At 52.8% G+C, this 27,298-nt stretch overlaps 1 protein-coding gene across 6 annotated transcripts in view; it reads left to right on the plus strand.

Moving 5' to 3' along the window:
- DIS3L2 (DIS3 like 3'-5' exoribonuclease 2) overlaps window positions 1-27,298 on the plus strand; it is a 309,482-nt gene extending 282,184 nt beyond the window's left edge. For all 6 annotated transcript variants that reach the window (XM_070422394.1, XM_070422395.1, XM_070422398.1 and 3 more), the window contains 7 exons: window positions 20,878-21,061; window positions 21,753-21,839; window positions 23,956-24,103; window positions 24,475-24,605; window positions 24,779-24,883; window positions 26,154-26,255; window positions 26,806-27,298. In XM_070422394.1, the coding sequence (XP_070278495.1) occupies window positions 20,878-21,061; window positions 21,753-21,839; window positions 23,956-24,103; window positions 24,475-24,605; window positions 24,779-24,883; window positions 26,154-26,255; window positions 26,806-26,964 (916 nt within the window). In that variant the 3' untranslated portion in view covers window positions 26,965-27,298. The remainder of the gene's footprint in view (window positions 1-20,877; window positions 21,062-21,752; window positions 21,840-23,955; window positions 24,104-24,474; window positions 24,606-24,778; window positions 24,884-26,153; window positions 26,256-26,805) is intronic.

A 27,298-nucleotide genomic window follows, 5' to 3' on the forward strand; every position in this document is an offset into this window, starting at 1 on the left:
CTTTAGAAATTCTCAAAGACCTTATTAAAGAGAGTAAATGTTTTCTTGGTTGATTTAACACTGGGTTGTATTAAGGAAACAACGTTTTTTCCTCCTTGAGTTAAATTTCTTTTGTACAAGTTGGCCTTTCTCTTTACTCATCTTTTTTGCGCTGACTGCAGTTCTCACCATTCTGGGGAGCCTCCTGGGGCTGCAGCAAGCCAGTGTGACTTAGAGCCCTTCAGTTGTGTGGTTTTTTTTCCCAGTTGCTTTTTAGCATGTGTTGACATGCTTTGACCCATGAGAGAGGATGGGTACAATTGGCATATTTGTTTTCTCTATACCTCTACCTGCCACATCTATACCTTTTTTTTCAGAGTTTCCTGGCATGACTCATGCCTCTTACTCTGCCTCTCTGGGTGTTTGTCCATCCACAGATTTGTATCCCAGGTGGAGTGGGCGGGGGCGGGGGCCCAAGAGAAGAGCCTGCTCTTCAGCCCCTAAGGCCAGCTTTTTGAGCAGATGGCTAAGCTGGGCAGTTTTGAAACCCAAGGAGGCCTGCCCCTTTTCAAGACTTTGAGGAGTTCTAGAAGAGGCTGGTGATATCCAGGTTACTCCCCTGTTGATGAACAGGCCCACAGTTCCTGGCAAGTGGACATGTCCCTCTAGACCAGGGGTGGGCAAACTTTTTGACTCGAGGGCCACAATGGGTTCTTAAACTGGACCGGAGGGCCGGAACAAAAGCATGGATGGAGTGTTTGTGTGAACTAATATAAATTCAAAGTAAACATCATTTTTTTAAAATTTTAATTAAATCTTTATTGTTCAGATTATTACATTAGTTACTCTTTTTTCCCACCATAACTCCCCTCCACCCAGTTCCCACCCCACCCTCCGCCCTCACTCCCCACCCACTGTCCTCATCCATAGGTGCACGATTATTGTCCAATCTCTTCCCTCACCCCCACACCCCTTCTCCCCCCCCCCCCAAGAATAGTCAGTCCATTCCCTTTCTATGTCCCTGATTCTATTACAATCACCAGTTCATACTGTTAATCAGATTATTTATTCACTTGATTTTTAGATTCACTTGTTGATAGATGTGTATTTGTTGTTCATAATTTCTATCTTTTTCTTCTTCTTCCTCTTCTTAAAGGATACTTTTCAGCATTTCATATAATACTGGTTTGGTGGTGATGAACTCCTTTAGCTTTTTCTTACCTGTGAAGCTCTTTATCTGACCTTCAATTCTGAATGATAGCTTTGCTGGATAAAGTACTCTTGGCTGTAGGTTCTTGGTACTCATCACTTTGAATATTTCTTGCCATTCCCTTCTGGCCTGCAAAGTTTCTGTTGAGAAATCAGCTGACAGTCGTATGGGTACTCCCTTGTAGGTAACTGATTTTCTCTCTCTTGCTGCTTTTAGGATTCTCTCTTTGTCTTTTTTGCTCTTGGCATTTTAATTATGATGTGTCTTGGTGTGGTCCTCTTTGGATTCCTTTTGTTTGGGGTTCTCTGCGCTTCCTGGACTTGTAAGTCTATTTCTTTCACCAGGTAGGGGAAGTTTTCTGTCATTATTTCTTCAAATAGGTTTTCAATATCTTGCTCTCTCTCATCTTCTGGCACCCCTATAATTCAGATGTTGGTATGCTTGAAGCTGTCCCAGAGGCTCCTTACACTATCTTCGTATTTTTGGATTCTTTTTTCATTTTGCTTTTCCGGTTGGGTGTTTTTTGCTTCTTCGTATTTCAAATCTTTGACTTGATTCTTGTGACCCTCTGGTCTACTGTTGGGAGTCTGTATAATATTCTTTATTTCAGTCAGTGTATGCTTAATTTCTAGTTGGTTCTTTATCACAACATCAAGGGTCTCATTAGATTTCTTGAGGATCTCACTACATTTATCGGCGGTCTCACCAGTCTTCTTGAAGATCTCACTACATTTATCGGCGGTCTCACCAGTCTTTTCGAGGGCCTTATTAAATTTATTGGCGGCTTCTAGACAGTTCTTTAAAGACCTTAAAAATGTGGTTTTGAACTCTATATCCAGCAGTTTGCTTTCCTCCAATTCTGTCATTTGTGTCCTGTTTCTATGTCTCGGCATTTTTTATGCTTCGCTGTGTCGATAGAGTGCCTTTCTGTGCTAAGTGTCCCAATTACCTGAGGTAGACACTCTTAGTACACCCCCTTTTGGACTTTGTGCACAGTCTTGTTGTAGTTAAGCCTTGATTGTTATAGTTATCACTGTGAGAAATTGACCTCCAGGCCAGTTGGCTGTGAGAATCAGCTGTGTCTGCAGTGGGAAACTTCTGTGCTGGAGACACCCCTCTGGGGCTAGACTTGCTTCGATGGGGCTTTGGTGCTCACTGAGTCTGCCCCCTGAGTGTGTCTTTTATGGTTCCACGGAGCTGCAAACTGGATGGTCCCACTCTGACCTCTGGGCTTCCTGGCTCCTGGATCTCTAGGGAGGTGCTAATCTAGCCTTTGCCTGAGGCTATCCAGCAAAAGCCTCCCTTCAGGGCTTGGGCGGGGCGGGTCCCACGGGATCAACAGGGCGGGGTTAGCAATTATGGCTGCTCTCAGTCTTGCCCTCAGAGGCTCTGCTTCTCAGTGTCCCGGTAATCGTTGCAAGCCCCTCGTAGAGAAAGCTGCTCTAGGGTTCTGACTGATGCCAGACAGTCCCGCTTCTCCCGTATGAGTCTGGGTCCCTAGAGACTCGCCCGGAACTGGAGTTCAGAGCCTGAGACTCCCTCCCGATTGAAAACGACAACCGCGCCCTCAGCCTCCAGCCCGCTCCGCATGCACTCTGCACCTTAGTATTTCACTTCGGCACTGCGCCTCCTCTGAGTCATGGTATGCTTTTCTCTTTCCTCCTAGTTGTAGAACTTCCACTCAGCCAGCCATCCTGTGGTTCTGGATGATGTCCGTTCTGTCTTTTAGTTGTATTTTTGAAGTGGTTGTTCGAGGCAGCAAACTCCGGTGTTTACCTATGCCGCCATCTTGGTTTCTCCCAAAGTAAACATCATTACATAAAGGGTACGGTCTTTTTTTTTTTTTTTTTTTTAGTTTTATTCATTTCAAACGGGCGGGATCCGGCCCGTGGGCCGTAGTTTGCCCACGACTGCTCTAGACCCTCCGTGCCGGTGTGCTGCGCCAGACTCCAGGGCATGTGCAGATACTTAGAGCAGCAAATCCCTCTGCATAGACACCCTCTCTTGGGCACCTGGAAGTCCAGAGCCCAGGCCCAGGCCACAGAGGCCTGAGGAGACTCTCACAAAGGTTAGTTAGGAAACGGGCCACATGACTGCGTGTTGGCTCTGAGCCTGAAGAAGGTGCCCGTGGTTGTGACCTCCTGCAGCTGCCTGGCAGGTAACCAGACGTGCTTGGCTCTCTCAGCTCTTGGCTATGCTCTCTGTAGGGAAGTGTTTCAGATCTGTCTTCACGGCCACTCCCCAGCTCTCTGGGGCATTGTGGCTTTTTCTTGGTGGTTGGGCAGGAAGCCTCCAGAGCCTAAAGGAATTGCTGTGCTTGATGACAAAGGCCATAAATTGATATAAATTACTGAGAGGCTGCTTCGTTTATTGAAGAGGAATTGAACATGATTACTCTTTCGTCTTAGTGCACTTCTCCAGTGGTCGGCACCCAGGTGAGCAAAGATCTCACTGAGGGACTCAGGAGGTGCCCAACTCATGGCCATTGAGTCAGGTGAAAGCAGTGGCAGACTTACACAGCTACTCTGAAAACATGAGAGTGGCCGGGGATGTTAGAGGACATGGCTCATTTCCTGCAATTGAGGACCCCACTGTCACCACCATGGAACTTAAGGGCTGTGGGGAGCACTCAGGACTGAGGCCTGCAGAGGCAGGGGTGCCAACTCACCCTTCAGCACTTCCCTCTTGGGATGCCGGCAGCCTCACTCTTCTGCAGCTTCCTCACGTGCCCTTCTGGGTATCTCCTCCTCTGTGTCTCACACAGGGGCAGGCTAGCATGGTCGTTAGATAAATACCAGGACGTCTGAGTCTTCTGGAACCCTAGGGAGGAAATTGTTCAATAGAACCATGTTGTCGCCTGGTAAGGGATTATTTTAAGCACCAAAAGTTTTAATTTATACACCTATTGTTTGATAGTGTCAACTGGACATAATGTGGCCCTTCTAAGATTTAGGATTATTCTCAGTGTTTAGATCGTGATGTTAGAGCGTTTTCCTTGTGGTCTGCTGTGCTGTACCATGCCCTTTGCCTCCATCTACACTGAATGCCCCACAGTGCAGGTGTTTCCATTTGACTTTACTGAGGCCCTGCCCCATCTGTCTTGTGGCCACCTTTATAGTCACCTCAGAAGAAGCCCTTCCCACTCTCCAGCCTGATGTGAGTGTGTGGCTCCATGGGGGTGTGAGATTGGTTAGGAAGCCAAGTGGAGGGTTAGAATTATTCATGAAGAAAAGAGGCTCTGAGTGATTTCCCTGTGAGTCACACTCGACGCCTGGCTCCCACACCTGTGTTGGCTGCTCACAGTCTTTGTGGCTGGTTTTCCTGGTTCTCCCCATGTTTCAAATATTCAAGATTATGTGTGATTGAGTTCCAGACAAACAAAATGAGGCTATGCTTTTTAAATCAACTTTTAACTGAATTGTTTAGTATATTTTTCATGCTAGAAAGTTCCTTAGTTCTACCAGCCCTCCAGTTTAATCTAAATCTATTCTTCTCAGTAGTCTTCAGCGTAGATCAAAGACCAATTAGCTGGTTACCATCTTTTGTGTTGTAAATATTCTAAAAAACTATCAGATTCTTCAGTGTTCTGTTCTTGAAGCTGAAGAAATTCTTCACCCTCTTAGGCTTTTCCAACTGCCAGTGTCATCAGACGTCACTCTTATGTTGTTCGTGTGCTTTAGACCCACAGCACTAGCCTGCGTGCTGGGAGGAAGGCTCCTGCCTTTGGCTTTGTGGAAACGTTTTTGTGGGTCAGGGGTGAGCGTAAAACCACTTTGCTCAGATCATCTGAGGGATCCATTGCCCAAAGTGCTAAGAACACTTCGTGGAAGCTCAGAAAATAAATGCTCCAGGAAAGAGCCTGCTTATGACTCTAAGAAAATTCTGATGGGAGGTCCATGGGGTGAGTGCATGTCCATCTTCAAATTCTTGTGCCCAAGGGCAAGGGCGGTATCTCTGCCCCAGCCCCAGCACGATGCCTGGGGCACTGTGGATGCCCAACAAATGCTGATTGACCAGCTCTGGGAGCAAGCTGTCTCTGCTCTTACCCCTCATGTTCTATGTTCCTAACATTTTTCTATTAGTAACAGCAGACTCTTATCACCTTAAATAATAATAACAAATATGTATGAAATATGTAACAATATGCCAGGTGCTGTTTAAGAATTTTACACATTTATCTCACTCCATCTTCATGGAAGAACCTGTGGGGTGGGTCATGGAGGTGGGGAGGTGAACCTGCCTCGGTTACCAGGCAGCCAATAGACAACTCCCCAGTTTTCCCTTGCTGTAGTAAGCGAGAACATAGGAGGCGGCTGCTGCACTAAGCTCAGGTATAAAGGGAAGCTGCCTGTCCCCAAGGGAGAACCCTGTCCGCCTTACTCATCCTTCCCATCCAGGCCAGGCCTCCCTGGAGACCTGAGGCCAGTGCTGGTCAGAGCCCCAATAAAGCTGGGCTGGAGCAAGGGAAACACAGGAAACATATTCAGAATTGCATTTCATACCAAATGGGTCATTTCCCCCTGCCAACTTAGAAAGTGACCCCTAAGACATTCCTCAGCGCCTGAGGAAGGGCCTTCAGGAGGTTGCCCATGGGCCTCATGGTCAGAGGACCAGTTGCCAGTGTTTTCAGCCCAGACCTAGACACCATTTCTTTGCTTGTTCAGCAAATTTTTTTGGACACCTGCTAGTGCCACTACTACCCAAGTGTGTGCAACCAAAAGGGCCCTCCTCCCTGAGGCAGACAGCCCACTGGGGAAGACATGTGTAAAGCAACATCCATGAGCGCTGACAAGGGCCGTGGCGGAGGTGTGCAGAGGGTGCGGGAGCAGGCTCCCAGTGACATGCCCACTCCATGTGGGGAAGCCCACGCAGCTGGGAGCCTGGGCAGTCAGTGTGGGAGGCCCACCCCACCCAAGGGAGACAAGTGTTCAGTGGCAGGTGGCAGCGTGGGGGCAGGGGACAGAAGCTAGGAGAAAAGAGGCTGGCCAGGCCCTGGCGAGCCAAGCTCAAAGTTGAGAACTAGCTCATAAAGCTCTGCATTCTATCTTATCAGGCTTTGCTGGAGTGAGAGGGACCCACTAAGGATCATGAACGGGAGGAGAATGGTTCTCCCCACCCCACCTCTGGCCATCTCTCCCCAAAACTCCATGAGCATTCCCCAACAGAGAGCATGAGTTGTCACTTCCATTCACACACCTGTATGCGCACGGCCACTTGTTTCTTGGAAATCTGTGCTGGGGCACTGGCCCAGCTTGCTTCCATGCTCAGCAGGGTGGGTGTCATTGCTGCTGGCACAGCTGCCGTGGCCATTCCTGGGCAGACAGCGTAGAGCGAGCAGAGGAGCAGCACCGGCCTCTGGAGGTTGGCTGTGGACACTGCTGAGCTGCACACTGCCTGTAAGGATGTCCTGGCGAAACTGGTGGCCAGGTCTTCCCATTATTGCAAATAACCATTTGGCAGTGATTCTGCCAACACCAAATGCGGCATATAAGGAACTGGGCTTGAGTTTCACAAAGATTGACTGGTGTAAGTGGACTGGCATAGACATTAACCAGGGAGCGTAGTCACTCTCCCCTTGCGGTGGTTGTTGGGAGAGACAAGAGGCCTGATCGTGGGAGGACAGCTGCAGCCAGAGAACCACACAGGGCCCTGCAGGGCATCAGGCAGGGCCTCCCACCCCGGTGGGGTCAGCCAGGCTGAAGCCAGAGAGCCCTGGGTGCAGTGGCCTTTGCCAAGGAGAGCAGTGTGCACCTGAAGGAGACCTGGATGGAACCGACTGGTCCTCCCAGTCAGGAATGGCTGCCCAGACCTGGCCTGAGCTGCCTATGAAGTCCATTGTTCCAGGTGCCCAACTTTCTTAGAGTGTCTCTAAGTCCTGGGTAAACAGGGCCCCCCCCTCTGCATCCTGGGCTTCCCTAAAAGCTGAACTTGGAGCGACTGGTCAGGGAAGTGGAACCATGGGGTCCAGTCAGGTATTGATATACTGGCCTCACATCTGACTTACCATCCACTCAGCTCATTTAAAAAAAAATTTTTTTATTGGTTTCAGAGAGAAGGAAGAGGGAGAGAAAGAGAGAAACATCAATGATGAGAGGGAATCATTGATTGGCTGCTTCCTGCACAGCCCCTACTGGGGATCAAGGCCGAAACCTGGGCATGTGCCCTTGACTGGAATCGAACCCAGGACCCTTCAGTCCGCAGACTGACACTCTATCCACTGAGCCAAACTGGCTAGGGCCACTCAGCTCATTTAAATCACTATGAACCTAGTTCATAAAACTGTGGGTCAATATTTTAAAAGTCATGTAAAATATTGAAGAGCTGTGCCAGACTCAACACACTGCACCCCAGTGGGTGATAATGACAAGTGTTAGTTCAATGGAAACAGCTCAGAAAGAGATTTTTTTAATAATCAACTGGGTTTCATATTTACAGTGAGGTGGGCTGCCCTTGGACAAGAGTATTCATTGATCAGGTGGCCAACAAATGCACCCAGCACACCATCACCTCGTGTTGGGCCTAAGTGATAACCACCTACAGCAAATAGGAATCTCACAGGAGCAGATTCAGCGAGTCCCACTAGACTGGCAGAAGCTGTCTTAGTTTTGTCTGCCAAGTTCACGTGCCCACCTTCCAGCAGGGGTAAGCTGAAGGGAAGCCGCAGGAACTGAACTACCACTTCTAGGGCCTTCTCCTGGATGCTCCACTCCCACTCCCCAAAAAGGCCTTGTTTTCCCCTCAGCATTTTCTGTGGATCATTAAGCAGATCATGTCTCTGAAGCGTTTATTTGTTCTGTAAATATTTCATCAGCACCTACACATGCCCTTGGCCCTGGGATGCAGAGATGAGTGAGTCCTGCTCCCCAGAAAAGAAAACTGCTGATCTAGTGAGTTGAGCCTTGAAAACTCAACATGACAATGTGGAGAAGGTGGGTTAGGGCCTGGCAGGCAGAGAAAGCAGTGTAGAAGCCCCAGGGGGAATCCCAGAGAGTCGGGTGCCCATAAGCTAAGAGGAGGCCCAAAGGCGAGGTGTGGAGGTGCCCATTTCCTCGTGACTTGGTGGGGGAGCTGGGCTGAGGCCAAGAGCCAGTCAGTAAGAGGCCTGTAGGAGCCAAGGGAGCTGCAGCCTTTGATGCAAGAAGCCACGTCCCTGGTGCTGAGAGCCTCCACAGGCCTTGCTGCCCTGGCCGGCCCACTCAGGTAGCCCCCCAGCCTCTGTAGGTCTCAGTCACTGGGCTCAGGGAGTTGCGGAAGCAGATTTCCTCTTTATTGCTGAGGAATCTCTATTTAGCTAAAGAACTCAGATTCCTGTTTTGTCCAGTCCAGAACACCCTTTTCTCCTGGACACATTACCCTTTCCTCTACTTGCACCAGGTAGGCCTAGACCTCAGCTACTCTGGCAGGCCCTTCCCACCTGCAGGTTGGTGGTGGAGAATAGGCTTTGGAGTAAATAAGACCAGTCTCCAGATCACAGCCCTGTCACACTCTAGTTGTGTGACCTATGCACTCACCGTACTTGGCCTCTCAGACACCCATTGTCTCTCTGTGCAGATTAGGGCCTTCACACTGCTCCCTGTGCAAGGCTTCTGTGCGGATTTGATGAGATGCCTGAGACCAACCAGCAGTTGCTCTTTTTCTGTAGCTGTTAATGGCCGTGTGCCTGGGATGGTGGCCCTGCTCAATGGGAGCTGCACCCAGCGGCAGTGGGGCCAAGAGCATCTGGAAAGGTGAGCAAAGCATGCTCCAACTTGCAAAACCAAAGCAGCTTGGGTTCCCAGAACATGTGTCTCATCTTCCCTTATCTGTGTGTGTGTACAGACAACAGTGTATTCCAGCACACCCTTGTCTTTCGAAGAGCTTCATGCCCAAAGCCTAACTTTAAAATCAAAATCAAAATTGATCCCTCCCAATGTCAGTGGTGACTTCGCTGGCCCCACGGAATTTGTCCTAGGCTACAGAGGCAGCCCTATTGTTGGGCTGGGGCGTGAAAGAGACCCCAGGCCTGGGAGTCTAAGCAGAGCAGCAAAGCCGTTGGGGGCCCTGCGGTGGTTCCCCAAGGTGGCTGGGCCTCTGTGCATCTTGGCCACACCTCCTCTGGTCAGCGGTTCCAATTCCAGTTGGATAGCAGCTAGAAGTGGAGAAAGGCATGTGTGTCAACACCGTGGTGGAGCCAGCAAGCCCTAATTGCCCAGCTCTGCAAGGCTGCGAAACTGCCACCTGGTTCTGCTTAGGGGGAGTTTTCTGCCATGAGGAAGTCCGGCACTGCCGCGTTCAGGCTTGCCCTGTGCCTCCCGAGCAGAGTGCTGAACCTCGGGAAGGGAGCGAGGCTTCTCTTTACGCTGACAAAGGGCTTTCTGCCTGTCAACCGGCTCCCCAGCAAGCCCCCACCCCCTGCCTACCGCAGCCACTGGGCCTCCCTTTGGCAGAGCCCAAGGGCCCGTGCTCCGGAGGCCTAGCCTCTGGAGACTTCCTTTTGAGCTAGAAAAACAAGCAGCTGAACCATGCCTTGCTGTAGCTGGGCCCCGCCTGCCGAACCTATAGGAAGGCCTGGAGTGGGTTCAGCCTCACAGAAGAGGAAACCTGGCTCCAGCCTCACCCACAGGGCCTGTTATGTCTGGCTCCAGAGGCCTTCTCCTCTGGGGTTTTCCATGCCTGTGAACTAGGCCCCATTCATTTCCCTGTGGTTTCATGGGAATGTCCAAAACGCTCAGCAGGTTGCAGTGAGCCCAGGAGGAGAGGGGTCAGCGAGAGGCCCAAGCTCTGACGTGTGGGCGGCCCTGGGGCTGCAGCACCCTCCACTCAGTAGCTTGAAGTGGGGTGCCCAGTCGGCTGTGGGTGGGCGCCCATCAGTCAGTCTGCTAAATTTCCTCTGGTGGGCTCCCCACCCACCCTGGCCTACTCTGCTTGCAGCTCCCTCTCTCCAGGCCTCCGCTTTCCAGCTCCCAGGCCACCAGCTCCACCCTGGCCTGGCCTAGGAGAGAACTGCAGCAGAGAGCTTCAGTTTCCCAGCCCAGCACTGTCACTCCAGTGCTCCTTGGCCACTGCCTCCCATCAGACCCCGGCACCAGGGCCCTTCCAGTTTCCCGCCACACTACACTCAATTTAGGGCTGCAGGAGAGCAGCAGGTCCCCCATGAGGGTGGCCACTGCCTCCGCCCCTGCAGGCTGCTCCATCATGGAGAAGGGGCATTGCTCAGGTACAAAGCTCTTGTGAGAGGCACAGCTACCTTCAGGGCTGACCACTGCAGAGCCTTGGGGCTCCCAGGCCCACTGTGAGGATGTGCCCAAGTGGGGAAGGTCTGCTCTTCAGAAGAAATGAATTGGAGACTGGCTAGAAGCAATTTTTATCAGATGTCCCAGTTATCAATTTTCACCAAAAGTTAATTGAACAACCTCTGTGAGTGGCCTGATTCCATTTGCATGAGACTCCCATGGAGTTGTGACAAGTGCCCTGGTGGCTGAGGGCAGAAGAAGCTCTTCTAGCCTCTCACTTAGTTTTGGTCTTTGAAAAAGTGATGCATTTTCAGGTTTGGGCAACAGCCATGCCACTGCCCTGGCTGCCTGGCTCCTAGTTGTTTCCAAAGCCACTTTCTGAGTGTTCTGAGTGTGGAAGAGGTGGGGCGAGTTTCTCATCTGGTTTAGCTGGTAAATTGGATCTGGAAACATAACATCCTCGGAGGCCCTGCCTCTCTTGCCAGGCAGTGTGGAGAGGGTAAGTGCAGAGGAGCAGCGAGCCCAAGTTCGAAAGCCCTTAACCAGCAGGCTGGGGAGCTCGGCCTGCCTGCCAACACCACCAAGGGGTGGGGAGAGTCCTGCTGCCGGCAGGCACCAGCTTCCTCTGCTGTCTAGATGGGCCGAGTGCTAAGGGAGGAGACAGCAGCCTGCTGGGCTATGGTCAGCTCAGCGCTGACCTCGATCTGGACCATGCCTCCAATGCCACATACAGGGACCAGTGCCCCCTACCCGGGTCTGCCCAGAGAGGCTGCCCTTCCTTGGACAGCCTCTTCCTCCTCGAATGCTGGCTGGTCACATACTCAACCTCAGGTCTTTCTCACAGTAGCTCCTTTGCCTCTGAAAGCACATTCAGATCTTTTAAATACTTAAAACAGCAATCAGAAAACATTACAGAGAAAACCCTTTAACTCTAGTTTCTTTCACCAATAAATGTATTGAGAGTTGTCCACCCTTAACGGCCTCCCTCACTCTTCAGTCTCTGGTTTTCTGAATCAACTTCCCTACCCCACCGCCACTGAGACCCCAAGCTCCTACTTGCCAAATCCAGCGGCCTCTCCAGCGCCCCCCTCTTCACCACAGCGCCAGCACTGCGGGCAAACTACCCAGCTCCACCTTATGCCCTCCTTCCTCTCATGCCACTTTCCTTCTCAGCCACCTCGTCACCCTCCAAGCCCCCTCCTGTCTTACCCCTCTGTGCCCTGTGACACAGTGACAGCTGTGTCCACTCTGAGAGCCTCACCTTGTATGTATGTTAGACTCTGGCACAACCTGCCCTTTCTTGCTGCCTCTGGCTTCTTGCCAGCCCTCAGACTCTTCCGCTTCCATCCTAATGGCATGTGGCCTCTGGTCCCCGTGTCCCACCATTGCTGGTTCTTCTCCTTCATGTCCATCCCTCGTCCTGCAACTCCCCAGACCTCTCAGATGAAGTCCCAGCCCCCCACTGCACAGCCCTCCTCCTTGATGCCTTATTCACCAAACATGCCTTTTTTTTTTTTCTTCACATCTTTACACCTTCATCCCTTTGTGTAAAGTATTTCCCTCCTCCCTGCCATCTCTTGGAATTGATCTTGCATTTCTAGACATATCTTCTTTTCAGGAGGGCAGGCCAAGGATCTCTGGTGGCAGCAGGGCCTCAAGGTCACACAGCCCTGTTCATGAATCCCAGCTGTTCTCAGGGAGTAGGGGGATGTGGGGCCATCTCCTTCCCTTTTTTTGTATCCACACAGAGAGGGATTAAAAATGCCTGCCCAGGCCGCAGGAAGGTTTCATGGGCTGCACTCACATGTGGTGCTTACTGGTGTCTCGTCCCTCTCTCGCTGACCCAACCCACAGCAGCAGCTCAGAAAGATTTGAGGATGAATAAGAGTACAAACAGGAACAAATGAATGGCTCTAGTTGGGAGGTGTAGCACTCTGGCTTGTCATAAGTGCACATGGTGCTCTGTAGACTGGGAGAGGGAAAGAACAGGAACAGGCTGTGCTCTCTGGCCTGGTTTGGGGATGATCTCAGTCAAGCTCTTAGACAGAGCTTTAAATTAATGACAACCTCTGGCAGCAGTGTAAGGTGTCAAAAGTAAACATATGAGGATTGTATGCCCGAAGAGAAAGGGGCATGGTGGCAGGGACCTAACCCTCAACTCCTGAACATGCCTCGTCCTGTGAATCCTTCATTCTCCGCAGGTTTATTGAGTGGCTGCACTGTGCCAGGCCTTGTACTGGGACCAGGGGAGGCAGCATTGGAGTGGGGGTGAGGGGATTGGGGGAGATACAGCCCATGGTCAGTGATGTGGGCTTAGTGCCGAGATGGGATAGAAATGGGTGCCCAGGGAGCACATAGAGCGGACACCTCATGCCGTCTCTCCACAGGAAGGGACATCTAAGACAAAGAGATGGGAGAAGAGTAGTCTAGGGTTCTAGGCTAAGGGAACAGCAGTACAAAGGGACAGAAGAAAGAAACAGCCCAGAATTCAGTATGGTTGAAGTGTGTGTGGGGAGGGAAAGAGGAGGGGGAGAAGTGATCTGGGCACATGACACAAAGCTTTGTAAAGTTCATTTTAGGAGGAGGTGGAACTGTCTGGAGGGTAGTAGTAGCTGCTGAAGGGCTGCAGGCAAGAGAGGAAAGTAACCAGATTTGCCCTGGAGAAAGAATACACCACTTTGGGCGTGAAAAAAGGAAAGTAGGGAGATCAGCCCTGGCGGGTTTGGCTCAGTGGATAGAGTGTCAGCCCTCGGACTGAAGGGTTCCAGGTTTGATTCCGGTCAAGGGCACATATCTCAGTTGTAGGCTTCATCCCTGGCCCTGGTTGGGGCGCATGCAAGAGGCATTCAATGTGTCTCTCTCATCATTGATGTTTCTATGTATCTCTCTCTCCCTCTCCCTTCCTCCCTGAAATCAATAAAAATATATTTTTTAAACAAAGAAAAAGAAAAAAATAATAGAGAGGCCAGTTGGTAAGAGATGGAGGCCTGGACTTGGGGTGACATTGTGGTGAGAGCACAGCAGAGGCCTCTAGGCATCTTGCCATGGTCAGCCAAATCCTGGGGTTGGAGCCACTGGGGTCAGTTATAGCCACAGTATGCATAACAGTAATGTAATAATTAAGGCTAGGCACTTGTATATTGCATCCCCATTTTTCAGATAAATAAATTGAGATTCAGAGAGGTTAAAAAACTTACCTGAAATCACAACTATTGAGCAGCAGAGCTGGGATTGAAGGCAAGCTGCTGAGCTGATAACCACTAGCCTCTCCGCCCCTCCAGGTGGCTTGGCCTGAGCAAGGAAGAAAGTAGCACCAGGAGAGGTCATGAGCAGGAGCCTCACCATAGGACACCCCCCCAACCAGAGGGCCTTCTGTGGCCACAAACACAAAGCAGAGCCACTGCCTTCCAGATGAGCAGAGGGACACTCAGTCCAGTTCCTTGACAGTCAAGGATGGACAACCTTCTTCTGAAAGGGTAGTGTTTTAGCCCAGTTCTCATTTACTAGTAGCCACTGCCTGATCCCTGCCAGGTGGTGTGGCCTTTCCCAAACATTGCCCTTTAAGATGTGACCAAACACACTCAGTCATCACTGAGCAGCAAATGCTGCACCCAGTAGCTCCTCCTCATAAAGTCACAGTTCACATTAGCATCCTAAAGGCGAAGGGATGTCCTATAATAATGTCAAACAGAATAACCTCCAGCACTTCATATGTGTTTATTCTTTAATCCTCACCTGAGGGTATGTTCTTATTGGTTTTAGAGAGACAGAGACAGAGAGGTCAACGTGAGAGAGAAACATTGATCGGTTGCCTCCCGTACATGCCCTGACCAGGCATGTGCCCTGACTGGTAATCGAACTGGCAACTTTTTGGGACAACGCCCAACCAACTGAACTACCTGGCCAGGCTATACTTTATTCTTTAAGTGACAGTAACACCTTTTGGGAAACACCATTCTAGACCAGAGTCGTCTTTGCTGTGGGAGGAGTGTGTGTACTTGTGTGTAGGTTGCTTGCAGTCTTACCTGCCACCTGCCATAGCAGGTGAGGGACTCTGACACCTCTGGGCTTGCTCAGCTCCTCCCTGGAATGAGTAGCCTCTCACCTGTCCTCTGCCTCGCCCTCCAGCACCTGGAGGCCCAGAGCACAGGTAGGTGGGATGCTGCAAGTGCTTGCCTGGTCCCCCAGTTGGCCATGCAGTTGTCTATCACAGCAGAGCCCGCCCCAGACCTCCAGAGTGGTGGACCCCCAGTGGTACTGGCTCCAGATGCTCAGCAGATGCCAGGCCTGGGACTAAGGCCTCATCTCTGAGAGCTTGGATTGCTGTTCTGGAAGGTTATCCTGGCTGGCGGCCATTCCTGAGCCCCTATTTAGAGCAGTTGTCAGGCAGTTGCTGAGTTCCAGCTTACTCTTCACCCCCCCTCCTCCCCCACCGCTCCCCAGCAGGACTGAGTGATCTCATGCCTGTGCCATGCTGGGAGGTGAGATGGGAGGGGGAGGGGTTATGATCAGAGCAGCGTGCAAGGCTCCATCTCCACCTGGGTTCCCAGACCCCAGTGTGTGCAGTTTGCTCTCAGAGGTGTGTCCTAACCATCCAGAACAGCTCCGGACATCATCTAAGGCCTGGCTGTGGGCCTGTACATACAGCACTGCCATCCCCAAAAGAGGAAAGAGAAGGGGTGTTGCTGATGGGGTCAGCTGTCAGAGCTCCTCTTGTGATCACCCTGCTGTTCGCTTTCCCTGGCTGAGTGCAACCCTCAGCCCCAGAGCTGGCTTTGGTGAAGGAAAAACGCTGAATGGGAGCCCAGAGACCCTGGACCTTGGGTAACTTATAAAGGGCGCTCTTTCCTGCTCAGAATTTCCTGGGTTCTAAGATGCTCCTGCCACGTCCCAGGTCCTGTGGGAGGGAGATGTTGGGGGCCCCCTGCCGGTCCTTCTGGGGAATTGACCCGTGGGGGACCTGTGACACTCGCCCTGGCTAGCCCAGTTCTCCCTCCTGTGGTGCCTGCCAAGTTTTGACAGTGAATCCGGAACTCTGGAATCTGGTTGCTGGCCGCTTGGCTTTTCCTTGGCTTTTCTGTTCCTGCACTCCTTGGGGACCCAGTTCCGTCTGTGCTGCACCCCTCCCAGCCATCCCAGGGCTTGATCACCAGGGCTCTCCAGGCCCCACTCCTGCTTTCTCATGCTCACTCGTTGGCAGGTTCTCCTTATCCTCCCTCTCCCACCTGCTGCTATAAGAAGAATTTTAAGGACAGGTTGTGGGAAAACGATCCGTGCAGCTGTGCTAAAACAGTAATGAGCCATGGTGGCACTAAGAGAACTGGGCTTATTACTGCACAGCCTCCCAGTTTGGTGACATTGACGTTTTTCTGGGATGAATGCTTGATATCAGTGAACTAATTTGGAGAGGATTCCTAACTCCTAACTCCTGCCTCTCTGTTGCAAGGGAGGGGCCGAGACACTCAAAGAGAATTGGAGCCCCCCAAAGGCACCACGGCCCTGCCCAAGGTCGGCCTCTGCATCCAAAGCTTCACCTAACTTTGCTCTCAAGGTCAATAAGAGCACACTTGTTTTTCTCTCACCATCCTCAGGTGACTCAGCACTGTACTGGGAGTCCAGGGAGGACAAGGAGTGGGCTCACTGGAGAAGCAGCTTGACTGGGGTCTGTTGTCACTGTCTGGGGCTTTGGACATTGGCCCTCCCTTCCCCTTCCTTTCCCTCTTATTCTCCTTACCTACAACCTTGAGAAGTAAGGCAGGGCCCTAGCTGGTTTGGCTCAGTGGATAGAGCGTCATCCTGCAGACTGATGTCCCAGGTTAGATTCTTGTCAAGGGCACATGCCCAGCTCAATCCCCAATAGGGGGCGTGCAGGAGGCAGCCAATCAATGATTCTCTCTCATCTTTGATGTTTCTATCTTTCTCCCTCTCCCTCTCTGAAATCAATAAAAATATATTTTTTAAAAAAAGAAGAAGAAGAGAAGTAAGACAGGAACTGGGAACAGGAGCTTGGCTCTGCCTGGGGAGGCTGCCCAACATTCAGTTCTTTTGACCCTGGAGGGGAGAGCCGAGTGAGGGGACAGGCTGAAGGCACCTCAGCTCAACCCTGCTATTTTGCCCTATAGCCCTGCTGTGGGGACATGCTGCCCCCTGCTGGCCATGCTGGCAAAATGCAGCCCAGTGTCTTCACCCTAGCCTGCTGCTAGGCTGGAGACGGGGTTCCAAACCCACAACTATTCTCTGACTGCATGGGGAGGCAAGCCTAGACCTGCCTAGCACACAGCAATGTTTGTTGAGTGAACAAACGAATGAATGAATATATATATCTGAAGAATTTAGGAGGTGATGGCCTGCAGTGTCTGATCAAGAGGAGACAATAAATCAGACATTTATTGAGCAGGAATTGGGACTCCTCTTGGGTTGACAAAATCCAATAAGAAAACCAAATATGAAGAGTTTGATGATGCTAGACTGTTACACAGGTGACCGTAGAGCAGCCTGGGCCTTTAGGGAAGGCATGGCAAGGGTGAGGAAGGGGGATAGATGGCAGGGATGAAAATCACAGGGCACTCGGAGACACCCAGGCTGGCCACTTGGCATAGAAGGCAGGGAGAGAGGAAAGCACCCCTCATGTCTTAAGGCACAGGATTGGCCCTAAAATATGTATTATTCCAGCGTGAAGAGGTGCTGTTTATTATTATTCCTTTTCTAAATCTGAGAAAAAGGAGGGTCAGAAAAGGCCCGTGACTTGTTCAGGGTCCTACAGCAAGAGCATGTGAGCCTTGGCAGGGTAGCTCAGTTGGTTAGAGCATTGTCCCAATATGCCAAGGTTGTGGGTCAATCCCCAGTCAGGACACACACAAGAATCAACCAATGAACGCATAAAAAGTGGACAACAAATTGATGTCTCTTCTCAAAAAAAAGAAAAAGAAAAAAAAGGGGCATGTGGAACCAGGTCAAAATTTCATCTGAGATTTTTGGTGGTTGGGTTCAGGTGCTTGAACTCAAGGGTTTTTCCACAGGGAGTAATGTGCTCAAGCACAGATGCAGGGAGGGAAGGGTCAGGATGGCCACTTTCAAGGCTGTTAGGGCATCTCAGTGGTAATGAAGAAACTCCTCGTTCCACGCACTGGCTTCCTGTATGGCACATGGGCTAGCAGAGGTCCAAGCCTGTGTCCTATACCCAAGTTGTAACCCTGCCCCACAGTGCGCTGGCCCAAAGCAGTCCCTGTAGAGGAGGGCCTATGAGTGTAGGACTTATAGAGAGGGCTTCTGGGAGAGACAGATGTGCTGTTGGGACAGCTTGGTAGACTAGAGCCAAACTTCTGCTGAGGCGGACTCAGTCTGGGGGGAGGAGGGGGTTCACACACTCAGGCTCCCCCTCTGCCTGACCTGCTCCTGTCATTGGCTATTTTCCTTCCCTCCCTCCTTCCCTCCTTCCTTCCTTCCTTCCTTCCTTCCTTCCTTCCTTCCTTCCTTCCTTCCCTCCCTCCCTCCCTCCCGCCTTCCTTCCTTCCTTCCTTCCTTCCTTCCTTCCTTCCTTCCTTCCTTCCTTCCTTCCTTCCCTCCTTCTTTCCCTCCCTCCTTCCTTCCCTTCTTTCTTCCTTTCCTCCCTCCCTCCTTCCCTGCCTCCTTCCTTCTCTCCTACCTTCCTTTCCTTACCAAAGGATCCTTTTCCCATTGATTTTTAGAGAGAATGGAAGGGAAGGAGGGGAAAGAGAGAAACATTGATGTGAAAGAGACACACTGATTGGTTGTCTCTCATGCGCCCCAACCAGGGCCAGGGATCGAACTTACAACCGAGGTATGAGGTATGTGCCCTTGACCGAGAATGGAACCTGCAGACCTTCGGGGTTCCACTGGCTGGCACTCTAACCACTGAGCAAAACCATCCAGGGATCTTTCTTTTTAATATCTTTTTTTTCCTTTATTGAATAAGATATTACAAATGTGTCCTTATCCCCCCACTGTCCCCTCATCCCCCCAATTCTGCCCTCACCCTCCCCCCCTGTTGTCCACATCCATCACTTATGCTTATAAGCATGCATACAAGTCCTTTGGTTGATCTTTCCCCCTCACCCCCACCCTCCCCTGCTTTCCCTCCGAGTTTTGAGCATCTGATTGATGCTTCTCTGTCTCTACATCTGTTTTTGTTCATCGGTTTACATTGTTCATTATAATCCACAATTGAGTGAGAGCATGTGATATTTATCTTTCTCTGACTGACTTATTTCACTTAGCATAATGCTCTCCAGCTCCATCCATGCTGTTGCAAATGGTAGGAGTTCCTTCCTTTTTACAGCTGCATAGTATTCCATTGTGTAGATGTGCCAAAATTTTTTAATCCATTCATATGCTGATGGGCATTTAGGCTGATTCCAAATCTTAGCTATTGTAAATTGTGCTGCTATGAACATAGGGATGCATATATTCTTTCTGATTGGTGTTTCTGGTTTCTTGGGATATATTCCTAGAAGTGGGATCACTGGGTCAAATGGAAGTTCCATTTTTAGTTTTTTGAGGAAACTCCATACTGTTCTCCACAGTTGCTACACCAGTTTGCATTCCCACCAGCAGTGAACGAGGGTTCCTCTTTCTCCACATCCTCTCCAGCACTTGTCGTTTGTTGATTTGTTGATGACAGCCATGCTGACAGGTGTGAGATGGTACCTCATTGTCGTTTTGATTTGCATCTCTCGGATGATTAGTGACTTTGAGCATGTTCTCATATGTCTCTCAGCCTTATGTATGTCCTCTTTCAAAAAGTGTCTATTTAGGTCCATTGCCCATTCTTTGATTGGGTTGTTTAACTTCCTTTTGTTAAGTTGTATGAGTTCCCTATAAATGTTGGAGATTAAACCTTTATCGAAGATATCATTGCCAAATATGTTCTCCCATGCAGTAGGTTTTCTTGTTGTTTTGTTGATGGTTTCTTTTGCTGTGCAGAAGCTTTTTATTTTGATATAGTCCCATTTGTTTATTTTCCCTTTAGTTTCCACTGCCCTAGGAGCTGTATCAGTGAAGAAATTCCTTCGGCATATATCTGAGATTTTGCTACCTGTGGATTCCTCTAATAACAGGGATCTTTTTTTAATTTTTATTTTGAGAATACTTTTTTTAAAGCTTGGGACAGTGAAACAGGAAGAGCTTAGGATAAAAGAAGCAACAGAAGAAAGCTTAGGTGGGCTGCTTTGGCTCTCTAGAAATGTTATAGGGAAGAGATCAGCCAAGGTGGGGCTGCTATCAGCTCACTGGAAAGTCAGAGAAATGGGGGCCTTGGAGATAGGTTCAGGGGGTTAGCCTGGGATGAGCTGCCGCTGCTCATTGCTCCCTTGGTTGCAAGTCTCTTGGGGACCCTTAGGATTTAGGAGATGCACGCCTGAGAGAGAAAGGCATGGGCATGCTCCCAGGAAGGATGGCACACCTGGCTGCTTTCTTTCCAAGAGCTTGGTCAGGTGACAAGGCTAACTAACCCTGCAGTACTACCCAGAAAGGGGGAGTTCATGCTGGGCCACCAGCTACTACCTGGCTTGCTGGAGCTTCCTCCCTGAGCTCTCTGCCTTGGTGGGAGAAGCACAGGTTTGACATGCAACCTGGAGTTCAGATTAAAGGCAGGGGAGAGTCTGTCCTATTCTGGGCAAGAGTTTCCCCACTCAGGGCATCCTGGCCACCATGGCACCAGGACATGCCTGAGCCCCCTTCTCAGAGGCCTCAGCTCTTGTGCAGCATCGTATGATCTGTGGGAGCCCCAGGTGGGGGAGCACCATGTAGGCTGCCTCAGATTAGGGGTGGGGGTGCTGACCTCAGGCCTCTGTGATCCAGCTTTCTACTTTGCCTGACTCTTCAATTCTGGCACACTTCCTCCTCCATCAGTCCCCTTCCTCCCCCTGGGCCCTTGGTGAGCTGTATCTATTCGTACTTATTGTTGATCCTAATTACACTAAAGTGAAGCAGAACTAGAGCATTAACTCCTAAGAGATTGACTGTCCGGGTTTTGAACACCCCAACAGCACCTTTGCCTTGTCCCAGGATGTGTGAGGTCACTCTTGCTGTCTTGAGGACTCTCCCGTTCATCCTCAGAAAACCTCATCTCCCCAGGGAGAGAGGGAGCCCTCTGGGTTCTTGGGGCACATTGTTTTCTTACAGAGATCTTCTCTGAGCACTTTCTGTGGGTCAGACGGGGTTCCAAGCCCCAGGGTGAAGCGGAGAATGGGACAGACCCCGTGCCTGCTCTCCAGGAGCCCCATCTAGTAGGGCAGACAGTGCCGAAGCTGACACTGCAAAGAGAAGAGTCTTGTGGATTGATTAGTGCAGTGAGGGGTGTGAGCAGGGTTGAGAGAGAAAGCAACTCGAGTAACAAGTAGATTGGATGGGGGAGGGCATCTCTAGGCTGAGACTGAGGGTGCAAGAGGACCAGCTAGCAGAGAGCCTGCGACAGAAAGAATGGGTATGGCCCCTGACCGGTTCCTCCCCCTGCAGGCTCGTGGAGGAGTTCATGCTCTTGGCCAACATGGCAGTGGCCCACAAAATCTATCGCGCCTTCCCTGAGAGGGCGCTGCTGCGCCGGCACCCCCCACCCCAAACCAAGATGCTCAATGACCTGGTGGAATTCTGTGACCAGATGGGGCTGCCCATGGACTTCACCTCCTCTGGGGCCCTCAATGTGAGTGCTGGGGGCTGGGAAGTGGGGGGAGGCAGGTAGAGGCCCTGTTTGTGGGGAAGAGGGTGTTGGGGGTGCAGCAGCCTCTGCATCCCACCAGGGTCTGTTCCTCTTCAGCCAGGACTTCCCCTGCAAGGCCCTGGCCCTGGGCTGTGCTTCCCACCAGGACCGGGCAAGGGAAGTCACTTGAGGTTCAGCCATGGCAGGGGTCCTGTAGCCAGGCTTGGGCTTGGCTTGGCCCAGAGGCCTTCAGTGGGGGCTGGGTCATTGGAAGCCATAGCATGCCTTTTATGGCAAGTGGTGTCAGGTGTTCCCTGCCTCGAGCTAAGCCTCATGGAGCTCAGAACTCCAGTGCCCAGCTCTGATCCCACTGGAGGGAGACTTTTTCCACCTGTGCCCAAGCCTGGGGTGGGTGCAGAGGTGCCTTGGGTCAGACAGCAGGAAACAGTCTGTCCGGGCCAGCCAACTACCAGTGAAAGGACTGATCTCCGAGCTGTTGCCCGTGAGGCAGGCCTAGTGTGGGTCACAGGCTGGGGGCTGCTGGCACCTGTGCCCCACCATGGCCATCTGAGCAGGGTTGGGCCCCTCAGCTAACCCTCCCTCCCTGGAGCCGGCTCTCAGATGCTCTGCGGGTGACAGGGGTCCCAGACCCTCTCCCCAAGCCTGACTGCCTATCACATGGGTTTGCTTCTAGAAAAGTCTGACCGAAATATTTGGAGATGACAAGTACTCACTGGCCCGGAAGGAGGTGCTCACCAGCATGTGCTCCCGGCCCATGCAGGTAAGGAGCGGCCTGTCCCCCATCCTCCCCTTCTCCCAGGAGCATCCATGACTTCTGCACATGCAGGGGACTGGGTGGAAGGGTGGCGAAGATGTCCCTAGGCAACACCTGGGACAGGTGAGCCCGGAGCTGAGCCTGATCTGCTGCCTCCGGCTCGGTCTTATCTGCTTCACCTGCTCAAGGACAGGTTGACTGGACCTGCTCGAGGGCCCAGTTTGAGCCCTGCTGACCCTTTGTGTGGCCTCTGGGGCTCTGTTCCCTGGCACAGGACAGGGAGTCACCACAGGGCCTGCACCAAGCCTTCAGTGCCAATCCCCAGAGACCAGACCAGGTTGGGGAAGAGAATGGGGGTGGTCAGCCCTTGTGGCCAGATGGGGACCCTGGAGGGGAGAAAGTGTTTCCCAAAGCAGCCTGTACAGGGGAGTGGTCAGCCCCCACTGCAGCTTGTGGACTCCAGGGAGACAAGTCTCCTCACCAGCCCGGAGAAGAGGGGTCAGGCCAGGGCCTGTGTCTGCAGGCAGGATGATGGGCTGGCAGCCTCTCAGTCCTCTGAGGCTGAGCTTCAAACCCTGGAAGCCCGAGCATCTTGGGAAGGAGCCAGCCCAGTGGACTGTCAGGCCATCAGGAGCTGTGGATGCTGATGGGGCTAGCTCTGGGCTGCAGCCCTTCTGGGGGGCAGTGACAAACCATTTTTCAAGGGCTCAGTTGCTCAGCACTATTCGTTCTTTTCACAAGAATCAGATTGCCCCAACTGGCCACAGGTGATTTACTTTCTGGCATCTTATAGGGCTGCCAGGGACGGAGCTGTCAGGGCCTGTTTAGATCTAGCTGCCCTTACCCTGCCCCACACCAAGCACCTTACAGCCCACATGGGGCGGCGGGGCGGGGGAGGGAGACAGTGTACCTATGGCCACTGGACTCAACACTACTCTGCCCTCTAATTGCCCATAGGTCACAAGAACTGCCCCCTGGCTGTACCATGCAGGGCCAGTGAGGCCCCCTTTCCCTGACTCTAGAAGGCATCCACATCCAAAGTCAAACCAGCCCTGGAGCTGCATGGAAAGGAGCTCTTTCCTGAGTCACCCAGAGTCTGAAAAAGACTAGACTTCCCCTGGCCTTTCCTCAGAGGCCTGCCTCTGCCTTGGGATCTGATGGCAGGGAGTGACCAGGCAGTCTAGAGTCCCTTTCTCCCAACCTAAAAACTGGTGGGACGGGGGACCGGGGAGGGGAGCAGCAGTGAGCATGAAAGTCCTGAGCGAACTGCTGAAACAGGACACGAGGGCTGTTCCAGGGAGGGCTGGTCACTGTGGGAAAGCTACGGTCCCCACCCATCCCACCCTGCCAAGAGACACCTTTGCCAGCCAGGAAGGGAGCCACGGCCTTCTGTCCTCTTCACCCCAGCTCATCTGGGGAACTGGGCCACCTCTGAGAACAAACTGGCTCAGAGTGGAGGCAGCTCCCACCTCCTCCTGTGACTTGCCCCAGACGTAACCCAGGACGCAGCAGGAGCTGGAAAAGAAGCCGAATTGGGGAGCTGAGCAGGTCACCACCAGCTGCGCCCTGGGTTCCAGGGCCTTGTACACAGGAACCGGGGCCGGCTGACCATTTGGCTAAGTAAGCGCACGGAAGGGTGTGCAGATGAGAGAGCGTGGCAAGCAGCCCGTGAGCGAGCAAGTGAACACACGGGGTGTGACTTTGGCTCCGATGAGGAACCCGCTCATTGGTTCCCGGGCAGCAGCACGTCCTTGTTTCCCAGCCCTGAGAGCTCTGGGACGCGGGGCCAGCAGCTTCAGGCCTGTGGCCAGGGCTCCCAGGACCGCAGGACTGTTCCAGCCTGAGACTGTTTGCAGGGCCCCAGAGCAATGCCTGTCCCTTCCTGTACCCCAGTCATAATCCCTGCCCTGCCTAAGGGCCTTTTGAACTCAGACCTGGGTCTTGGCCCCGGGCCAGATTATCAGGGACGAGAAGGGCTGAGGCTGGCAAACTGTTGCCTCCCTTGGCTGGCACACGGTGGAGTGTTGGGGGCAAAGGGTATGGAGCCCCTGACCCAGCCCTGCCCAGCTTGGCCAGGCTCTCAGACGGCCCCCTCCCACCTCCCCATCCCCCCCACCCCCAGATGGCACTGTACTTCTGCTCGGGGATGCTGCGGGACCAGGAGCAGTTCCGGCACTACGCCCTCAACGTGCCACTCTACACACACTTTACCTCGCCCATCCGCCGCTTTGCAGATGTCATGGTGCACCGTCTCCTGGCCGCTACACTCGGTAAGAGGCGCAGTTCGGAATGCAGGCCTGTGCCCAGCTAGTGGCTGCCCACCCCCTAAAGTGGGTGCCCAGAGGCCACACTGCTATGACTATGGAAGCTCCAGCAGCAGGGCCTCTGGACCTGAAACTCTCCCTCTGTGAGTCCCTATAGGGGAAGCCACATTAGGGCTCATTAGAAACCCAAACAAAGGCCGCCCGTCATTCTCAGTCTCTGGCGCTGGGCAGCAGGAGGCCTTCACTCTGCATGGGCCTCCCAGGCCCCATCTTTCCTGGTCCCTGGGTACCACACTACCCATCACCCAGCCATGCCGTGCACATAGAGTATCGCACCCCCCTCCCCGATAGCAGGCCCCCAACCACCCTCTCTCCAGGCTACAGGGAGCTGCCAGATGTGGAGCCCAGTGTCCTGCAGAAGCAGGCCGACCACTGCAATGACCGCCGCATGGCATCGAAGCGCGTGCATGAGCTCAGCACCAGCCTCTTTTTTGCCATCCTGGTCAAGGTGAGGCCACCCTCCTGACACCCCCTCCCCTTCCGTCTGCCCCACCTCCCCTCCTGGCAGCTGCTCACAAGGACCCTGGAGGAGCCCAGGGGCCTTCAGCAGCCAGGGTGGGCCCTGGGGGGATGCCACGTCCCATGGCCAAGCCTTGGCTGGAGCCCTGCCCTGCCCTGCAGGAGAGTGGCCCCTTAGAGTCGGAAGCCATGGTGCTGGGTGTCCTAAACCAAGCCTTCGACGTGCTGGTACTACGCTACGGGGTGCACAAGCGCATCTACTGCAATGTGAGTATATGGGGGCATCCAGGCCACAGTTAGGGACCTTCTGGGGAGGCAGAGGCCAACTACAGGGTGCAGACGCCCATCGACTGTGAAATGAGTGTGGGGGCTGTGCAGTTCCCCCCTCAGACACCGAGCCGCATCCACTAAGCACACTTTGTTTTCCCCTGCCTGTCCCATTCCCTTCGCTGGGGTCTCCTTCATATTTTCCTAGCATCTGGGGGGTCGTGGACCAGGGACAGCCCTTAGTGAACACATAAGCATGGAGGATGGGAGCACAGGCGAGGACCCTGCTGTCCCTGTCCTCACTGGGGATCCAAGCTGTGGTGGTGACTCTGCACCGCACCCTCGCTCAGATGTGGGCTATGCTGGCACACGGAGGTAGAGGGTATGGAGCCCCTGACCTTGGTCCCCCTCCAAGACCCAGCACCAAGCCCACTCATGGGCCTTGCCAAATACCCGACTGAGCCTGTCTGGGATGGGGATCCAGGCCAGGGGTCAGGCTTCTTCTTCAAGGTCCCAGAAAACAGGTCCCTCCATAACCAGTACAGGATGGCAGGGTATACAGCCTTTGCGAGATTTCTTATAGGAACATGGGAGAAGAAAAGACCAGAACGAATATCCATTGCCACTCTGAAAGTGACGCCCTAAACAAAAGGAAGAGACCAGCCTTTGCTCCGGTGGCTATTTATTCCAGGCTCTTGGTGCCTGTCTAAGGCCACCTGACGGAGCTGTTTCAGCCTACCTTGTGGTTAACATCCAAAACACTTTGGGGTGTGCAGAGCCCAGCACATAGTGTAGAATAAACATGATATTAACATGGAGTAAAACAGAAGAGACAGAACAGAGGCCAGCTGGAACCAATCAGCGTTCTCATCCTTAAGTCCTGACGTTGAGCAGGACAGAAGTTCAGGTCTAGATCATCTCTGCAGACAACCCAGCCCTCAGTCTGTGCTAACACCCAGCGCCAGCAGGGGGCAGCAGCCCTCCAGCCTCCGGTGCTTGGTCCACCTCCGGCCCAGGTCCCGATGTGCCTGGACAAACCCACCACTTTCCCCGAATAGCACACAGAGCCTAGGTACTGGCCTTGTCCTGCCCCAGCTGAAGATGGCCAGAGTGAGGGTGAGGGTGGTACCCCCAGAAAGTCAAGCAGCCAGCTGCTGGGTAGGCATCAGGGCAGGGAGCTCCCTTGAGGTCAGTCAGGGCTTTGCAGGGTCAATGGTTAGGAGGCGGCATCCAGGCCCAGGTCCTGAGACCCAGCTGTGTGCACCCCCAGGCCCTGCCCCTGCGGTCCCACCACTTCCGGAGGGTGGGCAAGAAGCCGGTGCTGACACTTGTCTGGGATCCTGAGGACACGGAGCCGGAGCCAGTGCAACAGGTCAGAACCCCGGGCTGGCGCCGCTTTCCCAGAGCACCACTGTGGCCCGGACCCCACCCCCTCCCCCGCACCCAGGCTCCTGGTGGTGGGCACCAGTTCACCCATATCCCCTCCTAGCTTTCTGGTACCACCTTCCTCCCTTGGGGACACCCACTGTGAGGAGAGGCAGAGATAGGGGGAGGTTCCGCCTGTCTCTTTAGAACAGGGCCTTTAACTTTTGAGAATCTGATGAAAGCTATGGACCTCCTGCCCAAGAAATTCTGTATAACAAACAGTCTTTACCTAAACATGCTCCCGAGGCCAGCCCAGACCCCAGCATTTCCCTACCCTAGTGCTTACTGTGTGCCAGGGCCCCAGGGCCTCAGTATTTGAGTGGGCTCGGCTCTCAGACTGACAACAGAGGCCTAAAGAGGCAGAACAAGTGGTCCCTGGCACCCCGCTGACAGATGGTGGCAGAGCTAGGCTTGGTCCATGGGTCCCTGATCCCCCTGTCCCGTGGGCAGCCCCTCGAGACCCACCTGAGTCACCGCCGGGCTCTGCTGTGCTGCAGGTCATCACCATCTTCAGCCTGGTGGAGGTGGTGCTGCGGGCAGAGGCTGCCGCCCTCAAGTACAGTGCCATCCTGAAGCGGCCGGGCACCGAGGACCTCTTGGGCCTGCAGGACAAGGAGGAGTGTGACAGTGACCATGACCATGAGCAGGAGGACTGAAGCCACACCCTGGCACCACCCCACCGGCCTACCCCACCCACTGGCTTTTAGGAATAGGACCTTTTGACACCAAAGGGGATTTTTAATTTGGTTTTTAACATCTCAGGGTTTTGTTTTTATTTTTTCATTCTATTTTACTTTTGCAGCTCAGTTTTTAAATGAACTGGAGGGGAGAGGGTGGAGCTGGATGGGCCAGTGCTTATCAGAGCCGAGTGGTACCGTCCTCCTGGGAGGCCATCCCCCCTTCTGCCAGGCCACCCACTGCCTTCCCCTGCCCAGGAAACGGGGTTTTCAGCAAATCAGTGTCATGGAATAAAATCAGGTGTGAAGTGCA

This window comes from Myotis yumanensis, unplaced genomic scaffold, assembly GCF_028538775.1.
Source record: "Myotis yumanensis isolate MYYU_CA2020_CCGP unplaced genomic scaffold, mMyoYum1.0.hap1 SCAF_8, whole genome shotgun sequence".
NCBI lineage: Eukaryota > Metazoa > Chordata > Mammalia > Chiroptera > Vespertilionidae > Myotis > Myotis yumanensis.